The sequence below is a fragment of the Carassius auratus genome, chromosome 37, assembly GCF_003368295.1.
Source record: "Carassius auratus strain Wakin chromosome 37, ASM336829v1, whole genome shotgun sequence".
Lineage (NCBI taxonomy): Eukaryota > Metazoa > Chordata > Actinopteri > Cypriniformes > Cyprinidae > Carassius > Carassius auratus.
Window position 1 is genome coordinate 191752 of NC_039279.1, and position 21177 is coordinate 212928.

Here is a 21177-nt window from a genome sequence, read left to right on the forward strand (position 1 = left end):
TAATTGTTTATGTATTATATAGTAACATTTGTATTTCAAATATTAATAATAATTGAAAATTATTAATGTTTTAACATATAAATATTAATGTTAATTAATTAATTATTTAATGTTTTTATAAAAGCACTGCAATTCTTACTACAATTAATATCTAATCTTATAATCTGTGTATTAATCTTTATAAAACTTTATGAAAATTATTCATAATTAATATTAATGTTAGTTTTAATATATTTACAAAATATATTTAATATATATATGTATATAATTTTAATTGATATACCTGTACATATTTGTATTTATTTCTACAATTATTTTAATTGAAATGCTATTTTAATTTGAGACAGTCGTATCATGTATGTTGAGACTGTAACGGTGTGTGTTTTATATCTCAACCCTTCATAAAGTTTGTTGGAGTTGGGGTGGGGGTAAATTGGGTCGGCGTCGTCTAAAACCGCAGTCAGTCATGATTTCTACAAACAGAATTACTTTGTACTCCCTAATGATGGTTCCACTTGAAATCACAAGAAATGAACAAATAAAGCATTTGAAATAAAAAAAAAAGAGCCAAAAACACGCAATGCAGTAGACACATGAAGATCTTTCTATCATGACGAGCAGAAGCTGGGAACGTTTGGATGGGATTGAAGCAAAATCCAGCTCTGGTTGTCAAGGATACAATGATTGAGGACCTGATACTCAGAGGCAGAGATGCAGGATGTGGGGGAATTATTATGGGATATCTTCTACATATTTAGGCTTTTTACCAATCCTCCGAGAATGAAGAAGACCATGAAAAGGCGTCCGAGGGTTGTTTTAGCACAAACATCTCCATATCCCACTGTGGACATGGTTACCATGAGTAAGTACACACACTCCCAGTAGGAAAGCGGTTGGGAATTTCTGGAAGTTTCCCAAGGATCCCCTGAGTTTTCCACTGAGAAACACAAGCAGACTCAGTATTTCTGTTTTAAGCTTTTGTTAACATCAAATCAAAACTGATCCAATTATAGGAATAATAAAAATAAAAATTTCATCAGGTTTGGAGAAATGTAGCACTGCATCAGTGTCTCAGTCAATGGATGCTCTGCAGTGAATGGGTGCCGTCAGGAATGAGAGTCTGATAAAAACATCACAATAATCCAATTTTCACCATCCAGTTGATTCCTGATGCGATTGACTACCAAATGTATGAAGCCCGCAGCCGTCAGCCATGTGCTTATAAAGATTGAGCACAGATTCACCAACTTTATGGAGTTGCTATAAAAAAAAACAAATTCAGAAATACTCACATCAACGCACAACTGATACTCACATGAATCAACATTTGTGAACGAATACTGCACATCATTTTGAGTTCAACCAGAGCATATTTTGGAAAGCCTGCTAAATCTTTCATTAAAAAAAAAAAAAAAAAACATTTGCAAAAGAACAGAATTGCTTTAAGTGCTTTGTATAATACTGGCCAATTTTAGTCCAAAAATCATTTCAGATTCACCTCTCCATTTGAATGAATTACAGTGAGATTATTCATTCACAATAAGCTCTCCTGGACATCTGCGCTAAAGCTTTGGATCTAAGCTACAGGGAGACCGACAGATTTCTGAGCACAATGTCAAAGCTATTCAAGCACGACAGGAATCAAATAAAATCAAATTAAAATATGAACAAAAATATATAAAATAAAAAAAAATATAAAAATTGAAAAAAAATAAAAAATAAAAAATAAATAAAATAAATGAAACAAAATGAAAAAAATAAAAAATAAAAAATAAAATAAACAAAACAATAAAAAATGAAAAAATAATAAAAATAAAATAAAATAAAACAAAATGAATAAATAAATAAATAAAATAAAACGTTAAGAAAAAAATCATCGAAAATGGAGAAGGTACCAGGACATTTTTGGCTAGACATATTCTATTAAGCCATTTCCTTTAACCGTAAAAACAACACAATGCATTGCATAATTCAACACACAGGTGAAACACCAGTGAAAAATCAATACAGTAAATGTATCTATATTAATACTATCTATTATACCCTATTTACAAAGACTTTTCTGAGTGTTTTATATAATATAAAATAATATAATAAGACAAAATTGCAGTTAAACTATTTGTCAGTTGAAGAATTTATACTTTTTGTTCTTTAAAATCATGTTTTGGAAAAAAACTGCAAACCATTCTCTGTGAACAAACACTTTAAATTAACTATAAAGAAATATGAAAGCAAAAGGACATAGATTATAAAATGTTATCAGATTTATGAAAGTATGATTTTCATTAAAGATGCAGGTGAGGAATATAAACAGCTATTTTCAACAAGTTCAGAAATCACATGCTGCACTTGAAGGGATTCTTACCTTGTTTTTAAGATGTTTAAAAACTGTAATATTTCTGAAAACTGGATCAGCCTCAAGGCTCTTAAGAACCTCAGTCCTGCATGAAGAAGAGCAGAAGCAAGTAAGAAACATCGTAACACACAGAGAATCGAGTTCAGCTCGTACCTTTGAAGTGTTCGTCCATGTTTAACACCGACACTGATTTCTTCAGAACACGACTAACAAACGATACAAACTAACCGCAGCTACAAAAATGTAAAACCTTCAAAGTATGGCAAGGAATGTGCAAATATCTGTCGCTGAGTGTTGAGAGCCGCAGCGCTGCACTGAACACATCTGGAGGGAGTTTATTTCTCTCTAGACTGAGAGCGACAGACAGTCGGCTCAACATCTGCGCTCAACAGTCATGACGTAAGGGCCTAAATTTGAGCCCTGGTTTCAGAAGCATTACAGCGCAAAAAAAAACCCTCCGAGAGAAACACATGTGACTTCAGTGAGGTGACCTTGCTCGTTATCAACACACAAACACAAGAAGAGTCACACACACACACACACACACACACACACTCATTCAGTCACTTTCCAGTCGAAAGCAGACACTAAACAGCACATACTGTTTCAGCATTGCAGACTATAAGATGCATACTAGACACAGTATACATGAAACATCTGTCAACATGTGTAATAATTAACAAAAGAGCATACTGCGCCAAATATTGTATCCCCAAATGCAACGCACTTTCACTTAATGCACAACTATGCATGACGTTTTTGACAGAACTTGAGAAAAAAAGGTCTTTCTTTTGTCCCTTGTGGTGCTCGTGGTTCATTTTTATGCATTGTTAGTGGAATACTGATAATGAATGACCTTAACCAAGGTAATAAAAATTATTATTAATACTATTTAGATGAATTAAATATTTTCATGTGTTTTCAATATATCAGATAAAACAAAAAAAAAACAAAAAAAATTTGTTTGAAATTATAAAAAGTCTATGAAAAACAGCAGGTGCACTCCAGGTCTGCTGACATCAATTTTGCCTGATTTTATTAAAATATTTACAAATATCCAACAAAATTGTAGGTATTTCATAAATATTATAAAATATTTTGTTTTTACAATAAAAATATTTTTTAAATATGTATTTAAAAAAAAATATTTGAAATAAAAAAGGAAAATCTATTTCTTTTAGGACATAGTATGTTATATATATATTAATATTTCTGTATATATATATATATATATATATATATATATATATATATATATATATATATATATATATATATATATATATATATTATATTATTAATATTTCTGTATAGATATTTTGAGCTACAGTTTGTGTGTGAGGAAAAGAGGTTTTAGACTTTAAGAAAATCAAATGCAATGGTATATTTACATTCTACTGATCATCTCTAATCATTATCAAAGTTAAAATGTAGCTATTTCTAGTCTTTTATTTTGTCCCATGTCTCAGGAATCAATGCCAAATTAAACCAAGCAACTGTCTCCAAATACAAGAGGAAACATCTGTATTATTATCACTGTCTGCTTGTTCTTGATCAGAGGGAAACATCCATCAGTCCGTGTTGACTCCAGCATCAGTTCTTACCCCAGTACGAGACGGCATGGAGACAGGAGGACAGCGTGTGGTGACAGTCGTCACGCTCGTGTCTCTCACAGACCGGCGCGTGGAGCATCTTCACACGGTAGCCGTTGTGAAAGAGCTCGCCGCAGGACTTCTTACGTCTGCGTCTGTTCGGGAGGGCCTCGGTGCGCGTGGCCCCGTCAGGGCTCCTGTACACCAACATCTTAGTCGGGATCATGACCACGATTCTGATATAAAATGCTCCCAGTTCACAGTGTCAAACGTGCAGCAGTGAGAAGCTCCGTCTCGTTCCAAGGGAAAGCCATTCTGAGCAGAAAAGTGGTCGAAATGAACCAGAAAAAAACGACATCCCAGTTGTGATGATGTAGTCATGTAGTGAAAGCTTAGAACAAACCCTTTTCATCAGGATATTACAGCATAAGCTCCTTTAGGAGTAGTCCTGGGATGCAAGCGGAGGCCAGACAGAAAGCCTGTTCAACATGAACATCATCTGCTGCAGATTCACAAACTCTGACTTCATAATCATCAGTTACTACAAATGTTTCATCTGTGTTCCAACATCTCCTGAAGATCTTCAGAGTGGGTTTGCAGCACGTGCAGAACTCACCGATACAATGTAACGGGTTTTCAATGGCTTTTAGAATGTTGCGGTGCAGTCGCTAAGCAACCACTCTATAGCTGACGGCAACACAAAACTAATGTCTTTGATGTTTAAAAACAGACTGGATGCACGAAAACACTCCAAACCAGGATCAATATGTTCTGGACACACACACACACGTACCATCAATGGACATTAAGTCAATGAAAGCTGAATAATGACCTCCTGTTCCTATAGGAGGATTAAAGTCAGTGAAAACAGACGCAGACATGAAGAACATAAGCTGCGCTTTGACCACGACTCAGTTCATGAGGCTGATGAAGCACTAAAGCAGTCGCACACAGACCTGTTCTCCAATCAGAGGATATTTGCCGTTTTTATTTAGTGCTTTTCTGCTTTATCACCAGCAGAGGGCAGCGCTTTTACTGCATTATAAAGGCCTCCTTCTAAAACCACTCCTGCTTGTAAAAGCTTTTCAACACTTTGATGGATCAGTTTTATTTAAACTAACTAAAAGCTCTGTAGATGTTTTTAATTTCTTTAAAGAACCAAGTCTGCATTTATTTGATCAAAAACACCAGTAAAAAACACAAAAAATGTCAATATTATTATAAATATTATTTTCTATGTGAATATCTGTTAAAATGTAATTGTATTTTTATCACATTATCCTGCAGAAATCATTTAAATATGATGATGTCGTGCAATGCAATATTTTTGTGAAAACATCGATACATTTTTTTTTTTTTTTGAATTCTCAGATGAATAGAAAGTTAAAAACAACAGCATTTATTTGACATAGAAATGTTCTCCAACATTATAAATGACTTTACTGTCACTTTTGATCAATTTAATGCGTCCTTGCTGAAGAAAAGTCTAAAGCACAAAGTCAACACCAAACTCACTAAGAAAAATGGGTTTTGGCTCCAAAAATTACTCCAAACCAGTAAATGATTTGTCATTCCTTTGAAAAATCATGAATTATTCAGTGAAAGTGCTTGTTCTGCCGTTAATTAAACACACTTCATTAAAAGAATATAGCAGTTCAGTGCAGGTTAAGCTCTAAGAACAGCATCTGCGTCCTGCTTCATCACCACAGACAATCATTCTGACCTAAATTAGTAAAAACAGTCTCTAATTGCAAAGTAGTTAATGAACTTGTCTGTTTCTGGGCAGCTGAATGATTCCCGCTCTAGTTTTATGATTATTTAAAGGTTTATATGTGACCCGAGCTGCACGTGCCCTCAAAAGACTTTAAACTTGATGCATGAGAGCAAACAATCAGCCGTTCTAAACAATAGGAGGATTTCTAGAGAACGTCTCTTTAATTCCCAGCAGTCCAGAGATCACAAATCCCATCGAGCTGCTGAATAAGCTGATTTGGTGTAACGGATGGTGTGTGACAGATTGTTCTTCCTGACAGATTAAGAGTTAGTGCATGTATTGTCCAGCAGGGGGCGGTAGAGACCTTCATCTAATAATATCAGCCTGTGGGTTTTACATTTCTGACACTCTCTGGTCATAATCTGATGAAATAATCAGGTATTAGAGGTAAAGTGTCAGTAATGGGAGAGTGTTTTACCCAGCCAGCTCCTGTTCAGATACACGGACACAAACACAGGCGGCACGGTGAAGAAATCCACCACCGAATTCACCTCCAGCCAGAACCACAGCTTATCATTGGCTGCGATGAACTGAGAAGATGCAGAAAAAAAGACAAAACACACGTCAACAAACACATATAAATAAACCAGTTTCACTGTTAATTAAAAAATAAAACTCTTAAAAAAAATGTTTGGTAATTTAAATAAAGCTATTAATAAATAATAAAAATATAAAACAAATAAATTTAAAACTAAAACTTAAATAATAATATATAAAATAAAATATATTTAAAATACATAAGTTTAAGATGAAGTACTAAAATTACCAAAACTTAAATAAAAACCAATCAAAGCTGTATAGAAAAAATTTCTAATATTAAACTCATGAAAAATATAACTAATACACAATATGAACTTCAAAGCCAATATTAAATATTAAGAAATATACAAAAGAATATAATGAATACTCAAATAACACTAATATAAACTGAATAGTTAAATAATTACAAATATATCGAAATATGACATGTAAAACCCAAACGTAAACATTTGTTTAACTAATAAAAATGACAAAGAAAATTACTAAAACTTAATATATATATATATATAAAGAAATATATAAAATTAATATAAAAATAACACTGAAATAAATATTAATATAATAATAATAATAATAACTAATTACAAAAATTGCTAAAAACTAAATTAAAATAATATATAAAAATAAAGGCTTACTCATACTATTAATAAATGTATAAAAGTATATAAAGAATTGCTGAATAATAAACTGCTTAATAAAATATTTAAAATACAAATATTAGATGAAAAGCCTATACTTAAATCGTACATTAAAAAATGTAATTCCCAATAATGGAATTAAAACAAATCAAATCTATATTTAACGTTAAAAAATATTACAAAATTTTAACAAATATATAATGGTATGTAAAAAAAGGATTGTTGAACAGCTGCATCTGTAAATATGTAGAGTTCATGTTAAACTTACGCGCAGTCCAAAATACAAGAGGAAAAACACATTGAAGGCCATGTCGATCTGCAGAGTGTAGTCCTTGTGGAATTGCTGACAGGATTCGATGGGTCTGTTTAAACACAGAAAAACAGGCCGACGTTCACTTTAATGAAGGTTCAGTGAAATACAGTATTTACTGCAATAACCTGGAAGTCAATACTGCATGTAAATGATCTGGCACTCATTTTATAGCTTGAATCTTTCACATCTGCATTAAGAATTATTTCATTAAAGCATTGGCCGATCGATCAATACATTTCAGTAATAATGAATCCGCTCATTTCATAAAATTATAATGCAGCTCACATTTAGACGTTAAATGCATCTTACTCTTGACAGAATGAACATCATTATGAAGCAGAAGACTATTCAGAAATATCATGAATTATTAAAGCAATGATATTATGACTCTGATGTGTGCTATTGTACAGTAGCTCAATGTTTTTATCCCCTGAAGGAGAATAGAAGAGTCTTTTTCCATGCAGATATTTACTGCTCATAACGGTCGGCACATGTGTATCATGAATACTCTTTCTTACAGCAAATGATGGCAGGTGGAAGCTGTTTATCTGACACGTTGTCTTTGGTTTCTCAGGACAGATCGAATGATTAATAGTTCACATATATTCTGAATGATATATGTGCATTATTCAGTCAGGAAACTCTGGTCAGTAAAACATAAGCCTCTCAGTCACTAATGATTATTTAGGTAATCGACTAATCAGTCAGTTATTCTAGCCATTATTTAATTTTATAGAACTTAATTTTATAATTTTCTCTCTCTTTTTTTTTTTTTGAGGTAAAAAAATAGACATGAGCAATCAATTGACTTTAAAATGGCTTAAAATACATAAAATAGAAATGAGGCAATAATAGTTGGTTCAAATAAAGTATCAAAAGCAAGTGATCAAATGGTTTTATTGAACAAAACAGTTTAAATATATAATGTAATAAAACAATATAATCATAACTTGTACATTACATCAGCATAAATTAAGAGCAGTAAAATATATACTACATTGATGTATAAACACTATTTAAATGTTTTATTTTTATATATTTTTTTACATATTACAGTAATGACTTTAATCTTTTTGAAATTAATATTTGTGTGTGTGTGTGTGTGTGAGTGTGTGTGGGTGGGTGTGTGTGTGGGTGTGGGTGCGTGTGTGAGTGTGTGTGTGTGTGTGTGTGCGGGTGTGTGTGAGTGTGTGTGTGTGTATGGGGGTGTGTGTGCGTGTGTGCGTGTGTGTGTGTGTGAGTGTGTGTGTGTGCGTGTGTGTGTGTGAGTGTGTGTGTGGGTGTGTGTGGGTGTGTGGGTGTGCATGTGTGGGTGGGTGTGTGTGTGTGGGGCTGTGAGTGTGTGTGTGTGTGTGTGTGCGTTAGTGTGTATGTGTGTCTGTGTGTGTGTGTGTGTGGGTGTGTATGTGTGCGTGTGTGTGTGAGTGTGTGTGTGGGTGTGGTGTGTGTGTGTGTGTGTGTGTGTGTATGGGGTGTGTGTGTGTGGGTGTGTGTGAGTGTGTGTGTGTGTGTGTGTGTGTGTGTGTGTATGTGTGTGTGTGTGTGTGTGTGTGTGTGTGTGTGTGTGTGTGTGTGTGTGTGTGTGTGTGTGTGTGTGTGTGTGTGTGTGTGTGTGTGTGTGTAGCAGTTCAGAGTTCAGTCATGTTTCCTGCGCTACACTAATCTCTCAGCTTCAGTCTGTGATTCTGGTGGACTGGGTTTGACTCTAGTGTAAGTGATTCAACGCTCCTGTACAAAGGCTTTGAACATCAAAGGACCCGAGAGAGAACAGCGAGCTGTGAAACTCTTAACCTGAAGGAGTTTAAGAACAGCTGCAGGACTGAGAACACAACTCTATCCAGCTCTGTTAGCTGGGTTCTGTTCCCGCAGGTCAGAGAGACTGAACTGAAACTCAAGCCCGGCTGTAATTAAGAGACATTTAATGTAAGTAATACTCCACAGTAAGCTCAGGTCACAGGTCACATCCAGAAAACTCAACAATCAGCTCTGCTCCAGTTCAGATCATGAGCGAGAATCTGAACTGAATCAGTCAAAACACAGGAAGCTGAACTAGAATGAGAATAATAGGAAAATTAATTCAATTAGGATGAAAATTCAGATGATGAAAGTAAGTGTTCATCCATCCATCTATCTATCTATCTATCTGTCTATCTATTTATCTATCTATCTGTCTGTCTATCTATCTGTCTGTCTGTCTGTCTGTCTGTCTATCTATCTATCTATCTATCAAGCCATTCATTGATCCATTCATTCATTCATCCATCCATCTTTCTATCCATCCATCCATCTATCTATCAACCATCCATTAATTCAATCATCAATCCATCACTCAATCCTTCCATCAATCCATGTATCCATCCATCTAGCCATTCATCATTTATCCATCCAATCATCCACTCATCCATCCATCCATCTACAGTAGCCATTCATCAATCATCCGTTGATCTATCCATCCAATCATCTCTTCATCTACTGATCAACTCATCTATCTATATATCTAGCTAGCCAGCTAGCTAGCTATTTACCATCCATTCATTCATCCATCCATTACTCAAACCTTCCATCAATCCATTTATCCATCCATCTAGCCATTCATCATCTATCCATCCAATCTTCCATCCATCCATCCATCCATCCATCCATCCATCCATCTATCCATCTATCCATCCAATCTTCCATCCATCCATCCATCCATCCATCCATCTATCCATCTATCCATTCAATCTTCCATCCATCCATCCATCCATCCATCCAATCTTCCATCCATCCATCCATCCAATCTTCCATCCATCTATCCATATCCATTCAATCTTCCATCCATCCAATCTTTCATCCATCCATCCATCCAATCTTCCATCCATCTATCCATATCCACCCAATCTTCCACCCATCCATCCAATCTTCCATCCATCTATCCATCCATCCATCCAATCTTCCATCCATCTATCCATCCATCCATCCATCCATCCAATCTTCCATCCATCTATCCATTTCCATCCAATTTTCCATCCATCCAATCTTCCATCCATCTTTCCATATCCACCCAACCTTCCATCCATCTATCCATATCCACCCAATCTTCCATCCATCCATTCAATCTTCCATCCATCCATTCAATCTTCCACCATCTATCCATATCCACCCAATCTTCCATCCATCCAATCTTCCATCCATCTTTCCATATCCACCCAATCTTCCATCCATCCAATCTTCCATCCATCCATCCATCCATCCATCCAATCTTCCATCCATCTATCCATATCCACCCAATCTTCCATCCATCCAATCGTCCATCCATCTATCCATATCCACCCAATCTTCCATCCATCCATTTATCCAATCCTCCATCCATCCATCCATCCATCCAATCTTCCATCCATCCATCCATCCATCCATATCCATATCTGCAGTCCTTTCTGATATTTCTGTCGCATGTTCCTCATTCACACAATCATCAATCATCATCAGTGATATCCACAGGACCTTCATGAACGCAGGAGAGTTTGTGGCTATGTTTAGATCACACTTCTTGCAGGAAACAAATGTTGAGATTGAAGGCTACAGAGAGGCAGAAATGGCGCTCGCCCACGTCTGAACCTGCTGTGTCTCTGCCAGTCAAACCCGCTCGTATTGTGATGTGGTTTCAGCTCACACTCGAGTGCTGTCCTGCGCTGTGACCCGATGCCCCGCTGCAGGTTTACAGCACTCAGCACAATTAAACGCTGCTAGCCAGAGGCCAAAGTCTCACATCAAATTGCTAAATCCCCCATGATGCACTAATAAGGAAGAGGATGAGGCTCACTTCCTGTGTCAACAGGTCTGTTTTGAGCAGGACGGCATGAGTGCATGTTTCTAATGCTGAACAGGACATGCTATACAGATATGAAAGATCTGAAAGATTACAACACAATAGGTCAGAACAAGATTTACTGAAACAAGAGAGACTGTTCTGAAACAGAGACTCCGCTTTGGATATTTACAATACTGAAATAAAACTTGTAAGCACACATTCATGCATGTGTTATGCTTTTATAATGTTCAAAGTAACATTCACCCAAAAAAGATTATTTGCAGAAAATGATTTCCCTCCTGATTCAGACCAGATTACTTTTTAGCATTAGCCAGAAGCAATGGTTTTAAAGTTTAAATCATCTTAATGCTGGATTTGTTTCATCTTTTGTCTTCTCCAGATGTTCACTGATGGACTGCTGTGGATTATTCTGATGTTTTTATCAGACTCTCATTCTGACGGCACCCATTCACTGCAGAGCATCCATTGATGAGACACTGATGCAATGCTAAATTTCTCCAAACCTGACGAAGAAACGAACTCCTCGACATCTTTTCATTTTTATGTGAACTGTTCCTTTAAGACGCCACAAAGCAGCCAGGATCACAACTACACGTTTCAGTGTAAGTCTATCTGCCAGTGTCATCTCATACATACCAAATTGCATTAGTATTTAACCTGAAGTGATGCAATTAGGTTAATTTGGTTTCCTTATCATTTACACACTGTCATGTCTTTCCAAACCTGTCAATGACACCAGAAGTAATTGGTTCTCGTGTGTCTTGTGACCAACTGAACTGCAGCGGAAGGAGATTTGAGAGCTAAATGATTATTCAATATACAGTATAATAAATATATAGTGCACAAGGCAAATAAACTGCTTTATAATACTTTTTTGGAGCTTGACGGCATATATACTTTCAGTGAATGGAAAGATAGTCATAGTAAACTATTGTTTTCGTGAGTTATAAACCACCAGATGTTCTCTTGACAGATGCACCTGCTGATTTTTTATGTAAAGCCCAGTTCTGGTTGTGTCATACCGTTCTTCACCTTTATGAGCTCGCTGATGTGTGAGATGTTCGATGACGTCAGTTTGACCCCCGTATGCTCTAAACTCACTCTCTCCGTGTTTTTATTCCTAAATCTGTCTGTCGAAGCCCAAGGGACGATTCCTTCCGCCCCAGTCCCCATCACTTATTCATGGAAACAGTCCACAATGAACATTTGAATAGGGAAAATGCATCATAAATGGTTATTCCAGTTCATGAATGTGTATTTATATATTATTTATAGATAATATATCATATAGATAATATGTATATATTAGATAATATATATCATTCATAGATATTTTTCCTGCATTCTATATAAATGGTTTAATTGACATTTAATTTTCCAAAAAGGTACTGAATATAACTTTTAAAAATCATGAATTAATAAAATCTGAACAGTAATAGTGCCATATGAAATTTATTTAACTGAGATACACTTATAGTTATTATTAAGATTTTCAATTTCTTTTTATTTTTATGTTTTTCTACTTTCATTGTAATGTTAGGTTTAATATTTTTGTTTTCCCCCCATTAAATATGTCTATTTTTTTCATTATTTATTATTTCAGTTTTAGTTTTAAATCAATGTTAACCATCAAGAAATTATGCTTTTTTCTTCTTAATTTTTTTCATTTTAATTTACTTCAGTCATTTTGATTTAATTCACTTTTATTCAACTTTAATAACCCAGTTTAATACAAATGTATTATTCAAAACACTGGTAATCATATGAATGCATAATACATACGTTTAAACTTTTTAAAATAAAAAATATATTTTAAAATGTAATCAAATACAATTTGAACAATTTATTTTCATTTCAAAGGCTTATTCACAGTAAATGAAAAACAAATTACATAAAAAATGTCCATTTGACCAGACCAAAATATTCAAGTTAAATGAAAACCAGATTTACAATGAATATTCATGCTTAGTTTTATTTTTTGCATTTTTTATTACCTGCATTTGTTAAAGTTGGTGGTTGATTTTGAACCCTGAATGTAAATGTAAAAAAATAAAAATAAGACATAAACTCACTTGGAGGAGTCGATGAAGTAAATCACAAGGGCTCCGATGCTCAGAGCAAAGACAAGAACCACCTGAAACACACAAGACAACAAAACATGTCTGTTACTTTAAACCAGACAGTGACATGCTGTCGATTAGCACTGTTTATAAAAGCAAACACTTCTTCAAACGCTCGGCTTGTGTGTGTGTAATTCCAGATGAACTGGGACGTCTTTCTCATTAGTCAGAACATCCTGCTGGCAGAGACCCATTTTAATTGAAAGATCCTGATGAGATTTGGGCAGGAATTGGATGGTGTGTAAACATCAAGCCACTGAGGACAGGGGGAAGAAACACTGAAAAACATCAGATCTCACATCCAGCTCTAAAGGAACTGTTCAGAGCAAAGGAACCTTCTGTCGTCTTTCACTCATGTTCTTCCAAAGCTTTGTTTCGTGGAACACCAAAAGAGACGTTTAGTAGAATGTTCATGCTGCTCAATCCCCAAAAGAGACATAAAACACCATAACAGTATCATATAAAATCTTCTGAAGCCACATTATAGCTTTGTGTGAGAAGTTTTGTCTTGCTAGTGAGTAAAATATGTTTTTATAATAATTTTTTTATAATAATTTTTTTATAATAATTAAATATATATATTTAATTAATGAGTAGAAAATATAATTGTAAAAATCATATTGACCCAAATGTTTTTGAATGGTACATTTAATAATAATAATAATAAATACAATAATAAAAAAGTGATGTAAAATATATAGAGAGAGTTATTTCAATATAATTTTGATATTTTGAATTAATATTGAAATTAATACTTTTAATTAGTTTTTATTTACATATATATTTTAACTTACATTTTAATTTCAGTTAAAGATTATTATAGTAATTTAGTTTTGTGTTTGTTTTTTATCAGTATCATATTTTAGCTTTAATAATTTTACTACATAAAGGTCAATTAAATGAAAATTATAATTATAGAATAATCTACAATATTTAATTAGTTCTTTATTATTTAATTCTCATTATTATTTAAGCTGTGTAAATGCAAAACCAGCTTGATATTGCATCTCAGATCTTCAGGTTCGGAGCAACATGAGGTTGAATTAATAATGATGATTTTCATTATCTCTTGAGAATTAAACTCAAGGTGTGTGGATGTGGAGGAAACGAGGTCTTCCTCTCGCTGTGAGTCTCTCATGCATTTTGAATGAGCATCTACAGTAGATAATTTTCCATGAGGGGAAATGCTATTGTCTGTAAACCGTTGAATAATTCACACTGAGAAAACACCTGCATGTATTTTTAATGGCCTCTCACACACAAGAGTCCAAGTCAAAACATGCTGTTAAACGGCTGGTTTTAGGAGGCCGAACGCTCGTCTGGAGTCTGATTCATGCTCTCTCATCCTTTGACACATCTGTTTCCATGGTAATGGACCACTTTGGCCCCTGTGACCAGCAGAGGGAGCAGCTGATGCTCACAAACAACACAACAAACCCACAGGTTCAGTGAGAGTTCATCAGAACTGCCTCATACACTGATACACACAAACCTGACTTCATTTGACATTTTTATGTAAAAAAAAATAATAAAATAAAATAAAAAATCATATTTGTTATTACACACTGTAATTATCAATATTATCACAATTATTTAAAATTACATGTGAATAATGACCTATTAAATAATTAAAATCTAATACATTTATATTATTAGTAACTGTAGTTATATTGAAAGTATCAAATATATTTGCATCAGCTCAGAATACAGCTCAAGTCAACTTTTGATATATATATATATATATATATATATATATATATATATATATATATATATATATATATTGTATATACATTGAATCGCTGAGATTTTTTTGTTTATTTTAGCTTTTTTAAATATGTATTAATATATATTACGTAATATATTATATTTTAATGTTATTAGCAATTTAGTTTTCATTAATATAGTACATGCAAACTAAAAAAAATAATAAAATACGTTTTTGGTTTTTTTATAGGCTATTTTATTTTATTTCAAGTAAAAAAAAAAAAATGGTTATGGTTTTAGGCACTTTTGCAAATGGAAATGTCCAATCATTTAAAATGAAATATTTTAAATAGTTAAAATTTAAAACATTATTAGTAATGGTGGTAATATAAATAGGATATTATAAATCACACATAGTAATGTTAATGCTAAAAAATAATTTATAATGTATAAAAATATATAGTAATCTAGTATTTCTAATATATATATATATAAAACTAAACATTAAAAAAATGCAGGAGTGAGTTGTGTGAGATCTAATCTGTCGTCTGAAAGTGAAACTTGGTGTGATTTCTAATCGCTGACTGATTGACAGCAGAAGAGGGGTCAAAGGTCACACGCATTTCATTACCCGTCTGCGCCGGCGCTTTAGAAAACTGACTCCAGACGGCATAAGGTCAAATGATAGAAAGACGAGCTTACACAACGACAACAGATCTTCTTAAAGGGGTCTAATGCTATTTCATGCTTTCTGAGTTATTAATACTGTTAAAGAGCTGGATTCTCTCAAACATGGCCAAAGTTTCAAAAAACTAGGTGGACGTATGACAAAGTATTTCTGTGCCATATACACTCCATCCGGGTTTATATACATTTCAGAAAGTGTTTTTCAAGTGTGACAGATGTTTTATAAACAAGGTCATGAGTGCATCAAGTTTCGGTTTTGTTGGCAATCTGTGCTCAAGAGCTTGTGACTCTTTAGCTCCGCCCACGACACGCCTCCAGCAGCTCGACTGTTTTCAGATTTTAAATAATTTCACTAGATTAAATTTTTATATATTTATATATTTTATAATTGATATATATTTATATAAACAAACATATAGGCAATTATCAGTATTATTTAAAATTAAATATATATTAAATATTGACAATCCAATAAAAATAAAATATATTAAAATATTAAAATTAATTCAAATTCAAAACCTTAATGTTATCACACAAATTCAAATAAAACACTGTAAAAACTTATATCAAATAAAAAAAAAAAGCTCAAGCACTAAACAAAAACAATATTGTTTACAGAATAGTAATACAAATAGCAAATCACCCCCAAAAATTTTATTATATTTTTTAAATATAATTTTTAAAATATAATTTATTACAATTATATAAAAAATATAATATATATATATATATATATATATATATATATATATATATATATATATAAATATATATATATATATATATATATATATAAATATATATATATATTTATATATAATTATTAAATATTAACATTAATATTCATGCTCTGATCCAGACTGTAAAAACTGATAGCAAATCAATCAATCAATCAAAAAAAAAAAACTCAAAGCACTAAACAAAACAACAAACCAACAAATGTGTTTGTTCACAGATTTCCCAGAGCAGCTCTCAGCCACAGAAGCTGTACACTGGAGCAGCTGTGTCCTGTAAATAAGAGCTGGAAACACTCGTTAAAGATCAGACGCCTGACGCTCCATTCTGTCAGAAATGTCACTGCATTTAATGGCTTGAATACAACAGAGAGAGAGAGAACTTCCTTCACCTGTCAACAGACACGAGAGAGAGAGAGAGAGAGAGAGCATTTACAGCAGCTAGTGAATTATTGAAAGCGTTCTTCATCCTCCTCATCCTCGCAGCGCTCTGTAAATGAAGGGCTGTAGTAAAGCGAGGGAAATGTCACAGATCTTCTGTTCAAGTGCTTTGTGAAGGATGGAGAGCGTTAGCGTTACGCTATAAATGATAAATGACAGTCAAAGCAGAGAACTCACAGCGTGATCTCATTAGTGTTCGCAGTAATCAGATGTATTCTAGAAAACAAACACAAATATGAGTTTGGATAAACTCTGATAGATATATAATACGAATAGATGGACACGTTTCTAAAGTATAGCTACCGGTACATGCTTATGTAGAATTCATACAATTTTTGTGAAACCGGTTTAGGCTAACATAATGCTAATTAAATAAATTATAAAAATAAATTAATAATATAATGTAAAATAAAATAAAACAAAAAGTATTTTGCCAAATCGGTAATAATTGTGTGTGTGGGGGGGGGGGATTATTTAAAATAAACTAATAAAATAAACTATTAAAATATAATTTAATACAAATAAATCAAAATTAAACATAGTAAAATAAACTTTAAAAATGAACTTACATTTAAATGAAAATAAGTTTTATTAATTAAAATTAAATATAATATAATGTTTAAATAATACAAATTGAATATAAAAATAAAAATAAAAATGAATGACTGAATGAGAACAGCAACCTGCACATTTGTATTACCAGAGCAGTGAAAAACATGAATAAAAAAACTAAACTAAAATAATAAAAAGTTAATATTGGCTGATGATCGATCTCAATATTCAATTCCCTGTTTCAGAGATATCATGAATATTTTGGTCTTTTACGTTGACAATATCTTAGTAACCTGCATTAAACTGCATGTCTGCACACTCACAGAGGTTCAGAACAAATGGAAAAGGCAGAATATGAATGTGTGTGTGTGTGTGTGAACTGCTGCTGTAACTCCCTGCTGGAGTGTAATCCAGGGCTGTGATGTAATGCCCTGATGATATTTTGTGTACGAGACTCAAATAAGAGGAATTTCATAACGAGGGTTTGGGATCGAGGCGCCTGTTCTGCTAAAAACTCTGAGCATGTGGAAGAGGACAAAGAGGATTTTCAGTCTCATCTCAACGAGAGCAGGTTATTTCATCTCTCTTTGCTAACCTTTCTGACCCTCTCACTCACTTTAAACACTGACCGTACGACTTCATTTACACCTTCATGATGGAAATCATTCTTCAGTAAAACATGCATTTACTTCGCTAACAATTCAAACCTGTTGCAACTTTTACATGAAATCATAAATAAACAAACAAGCAATATAAACTTGATGTGAATTTTACTTTATGTATATATATTTTATTTATATATATATATATATATATATATATATATATATATATATACATTATATAGGGTTACAATTAATTTGTGAATTTGAATTAATTATAAATAAAACAAAGCTGAAAATCCAAATTTGCTGCAAAATTTTATTCATTAATTAAATACAATAAAAAAAACATAAAACGAACAATTCAAACATGCTACAAGTTTTAATTAATAAATAAAATAAAAATACAGCAAACAAATCAAACTGTAAATTTTACTTAATAAAATATCATTTAAAATAAAATCAAATATAAATTCAAATACTTTAACTTAAAGCAGCCAATGTTGTTGAAAGAAGTCTATTCTGCTCAACAAGGATGCATTTATTTGTTTAAAAATTTAAAATTGTGAAATAATATTCTAATGTAAAACATCTGTTTTCTGTGTGAATCTGTGTTAAAGTGTAATTTATTTCTGTGATGCTCCGCTGTATTTTCAGCATCATTCCTCCAGTCTTCAGTGTCACATGATCTTCAGAAATCAGAATAATATGATGATTTACTGCTCAAGAAACATTTCTGATTATTATCAATGTTGAAAATATTTTTGTGGAATCTGTGATACATTTTATTTTTCAGGATTCACAGATGAACAGAAAGTTCAAAAGAACAGTGTTTATTTGAAATAGAATTTATTTTAACATTATAAATGTCTTCACTGTCACTTTTGATCAACTGAATGTGTCATCGATGAATAAAATGATTAATTTCTATGAACGATCAGACAGATCAATCAGCACTTACAGCTCTGTAGACTCTCTGCTTCTAGAAATACTTGCAATCATCAATGAATCTGGATCAAGGTCTGTCTAATATAGATCTCTGACCTGTGCAGGAGGCTGGAGAACACTTACAGTACAGCGTGTGTGTGTGTGTGTGTGTGTGTGTGTGTGTGTGTGTGTGTGTGTGTCTGCGCTCACAAAACAGGACAGTGAATTTGTCCCAGCTGAGACGTAACTGGAACGACCTGCTTCTCTTTCTCATCGGTGTGTTTCTGACCGTGTCAATCTGATGAAAACACGTCAGTGCCACATTTATTTTACATTCATGCTTTTTGCAGATGCTTTCATCGAAAGAGACTTCTATTGCATTCAAGATAATGCTTCAAGAGTTTCGAATTAAAAATAAAACAAGTTATTACATTTTACAAAAAAATACTCCTATTTTTTTCATGACAGCATGACATTCCTGCTGCTTTCCTGACCTGAGGTCATTTACATATAGGAAACTTAAAGGTACAGTAGCAAAAAAAAAAAAAAGGTTTATTTATGAAAGTAAATGGAAAGCAAAACTAAATTGGTGCAAGAAATGCTAGCTAACAGTCAACATTCATTAATGCATCTTATATTGTTTTTTATTTATTTTTATTTTTTATAGGATATACAGTATGTATTCCTACCAGGACCTATTTAACATTCAACAAATGATGAGCCTTAGTTTACAGCAAAACTCAGACATCTACTTGCATCATCCAGGAATGGGGACAGAGTCTTGTACGATCAGGTCAGGAACACACCGAATAAAGAGAAACTTTATGCTAAAAATCAGATCACTTCCAGCGACTCGACTTCAGTGTGGAGAGGTCTGAGAGCCATCACTAACTACAAGACACCGTCCCCCTGCACTGAGGCTAATCAACGACTTGCTAACGACCTGAATTAGTTTTACTGTAGATTAGAAACCCCCTCACACCTGTTCTGTCCATCTCCCTACACAACCGTTAACACCTCCTGCAATCTCCCTCTCCACTCCTCCTGTTCTTCAGATCTGTGAGGATGATGTGCGCCAGGTCTTCAGGAAGAACAAAAGAAGAAAGGCACCGGGCCCAGATGGTGTTACACCAGCCTGTCTGAAAAACCTGTGCTGACCAGCTGGCCCCCATCTTTTCACAGATCTTCATGGATGATGCATTCAACATGGGACTGTGCTTCATCCGGCAACATCTGGACAAAACAGGGACTTAAGTGAGGATCCTATTTGTGGACTTTAGTCCGGCTTTCAACACCATCAACCCAACAACCCTCCAGAACAAACTGACCCAGCTCTCTGTTCCTAGCTCTATCTGTCAGTGGATCTCCAGATAGTGAGACTGGGGAAATTCATGTCAACAGCTGCTCCACCAACACCGGTGCCCCTCAGGGCTATGTTCTCTCCCCGCTGCACTTCTCCCTGTACACCAACGACTGCTTCTCTAAAGATCCTTCTGTCAAGCTCCTGAAGTTTACAGACGACACTACAGTCCTCGGTCTCATCCAGAAGAGTCTGCTTACAGACAAGAGGTTAGATGAACTAGAACTGTATACATCCAGAGTGAGGAAAGGGGCTCAGAAAATCACTCTGGATCCCCTTTTTTCAACTTTTGCCATCTGGCCGGTGCTTCAGAGCCGCAAATACCTGGACAGTCAGACACAAGAACAGTTTCTTCCCTCAGGCAATCTACCTCATGAACAGTTAAATGTTGAAAGAAAGAAAGAAAGAAAGTAAGAAATGTTCAGCACTTATGCAATAAAAATATGCAATATCCTTATATTGATTTGGTAACCCTTAATCCTAGTACATCCCTGCATCTCACTTTATTCTATTCCATTATTATCTATAGCACAACTGTTCATACACTTTTATTTATGCAATATTTGTCTTTATATTTATATGTAATTTTGTCTGTGTGTTGTTGTTGTGCACTGGAAGCTTATGTCACTAAAACAAATTCATTGTATGCGCAAGAATACTTTGCAAAAGCACTTTTTACTGCATTATTTTGAGTAATGTTCATCTATAAAAACAGGCTTTATATTTTTTATTGTCAGAAATGTATATGTAGAAATTAACAAATTCTAAACAAAACTTTAAAAAGATTAAGATTAACACAACCTTATTTAAAATTATTATAATTATTATTATTATTATGGTTAAGAAATTAGAATTTATATTTTGTGTAAAGTTAAAGAAACTGACTGTATTTGTAGGACCTTTTTTTTTTGCATTAATTTTCTTGAAGATGTTTTCCTGATCTAAAGCTTACAACTAACTGATGTTAATGTTAATTCATAAATATAGGTTTTACATTTGTTTTATTGTTAGAAATGCATTAGT

The 21177-nt window shown here is 33.5% G+C and overlaps 1 protein-coding gene across 1 annotated transcript in view; it reads right to left on the reverse strand.

Moving 5' to 3' along the window:
- Positions 1-608: 608 nt before the first annotated feature.
- Positions 609-21177, reverse strand: part of LOC113056464 (calcium-activated potassium channel subunit alpha-1-like) — a 41924-nt gene continuing 21355 nt past the window's right edge. The window contains exons 3-9 of the mRNA XM_026223267.1: positions 13097-13158; positions 7169-7262; positions 6141-6252; positions 2366-2441; positions 1175-1260; positions 768-937; positions 609-692 (exon numbers count right to left, since the gene is read on the reverse strand). Coding sequence (XP_026079052.1) covers positions 609-692; positions 768-937; positions 1175-1260; positions 2366-2441; positions 6141-6252; positions 7169-7262; positions 13097-13158 — 684 coding nt within the window. The remainder of the gene's footprint in view (positions 693-767; positions 938-1174; positions 1261-2365; positions 2442-6140; positions 6253-7168; positions 7263-13096; positions 13159-21177) is intronic.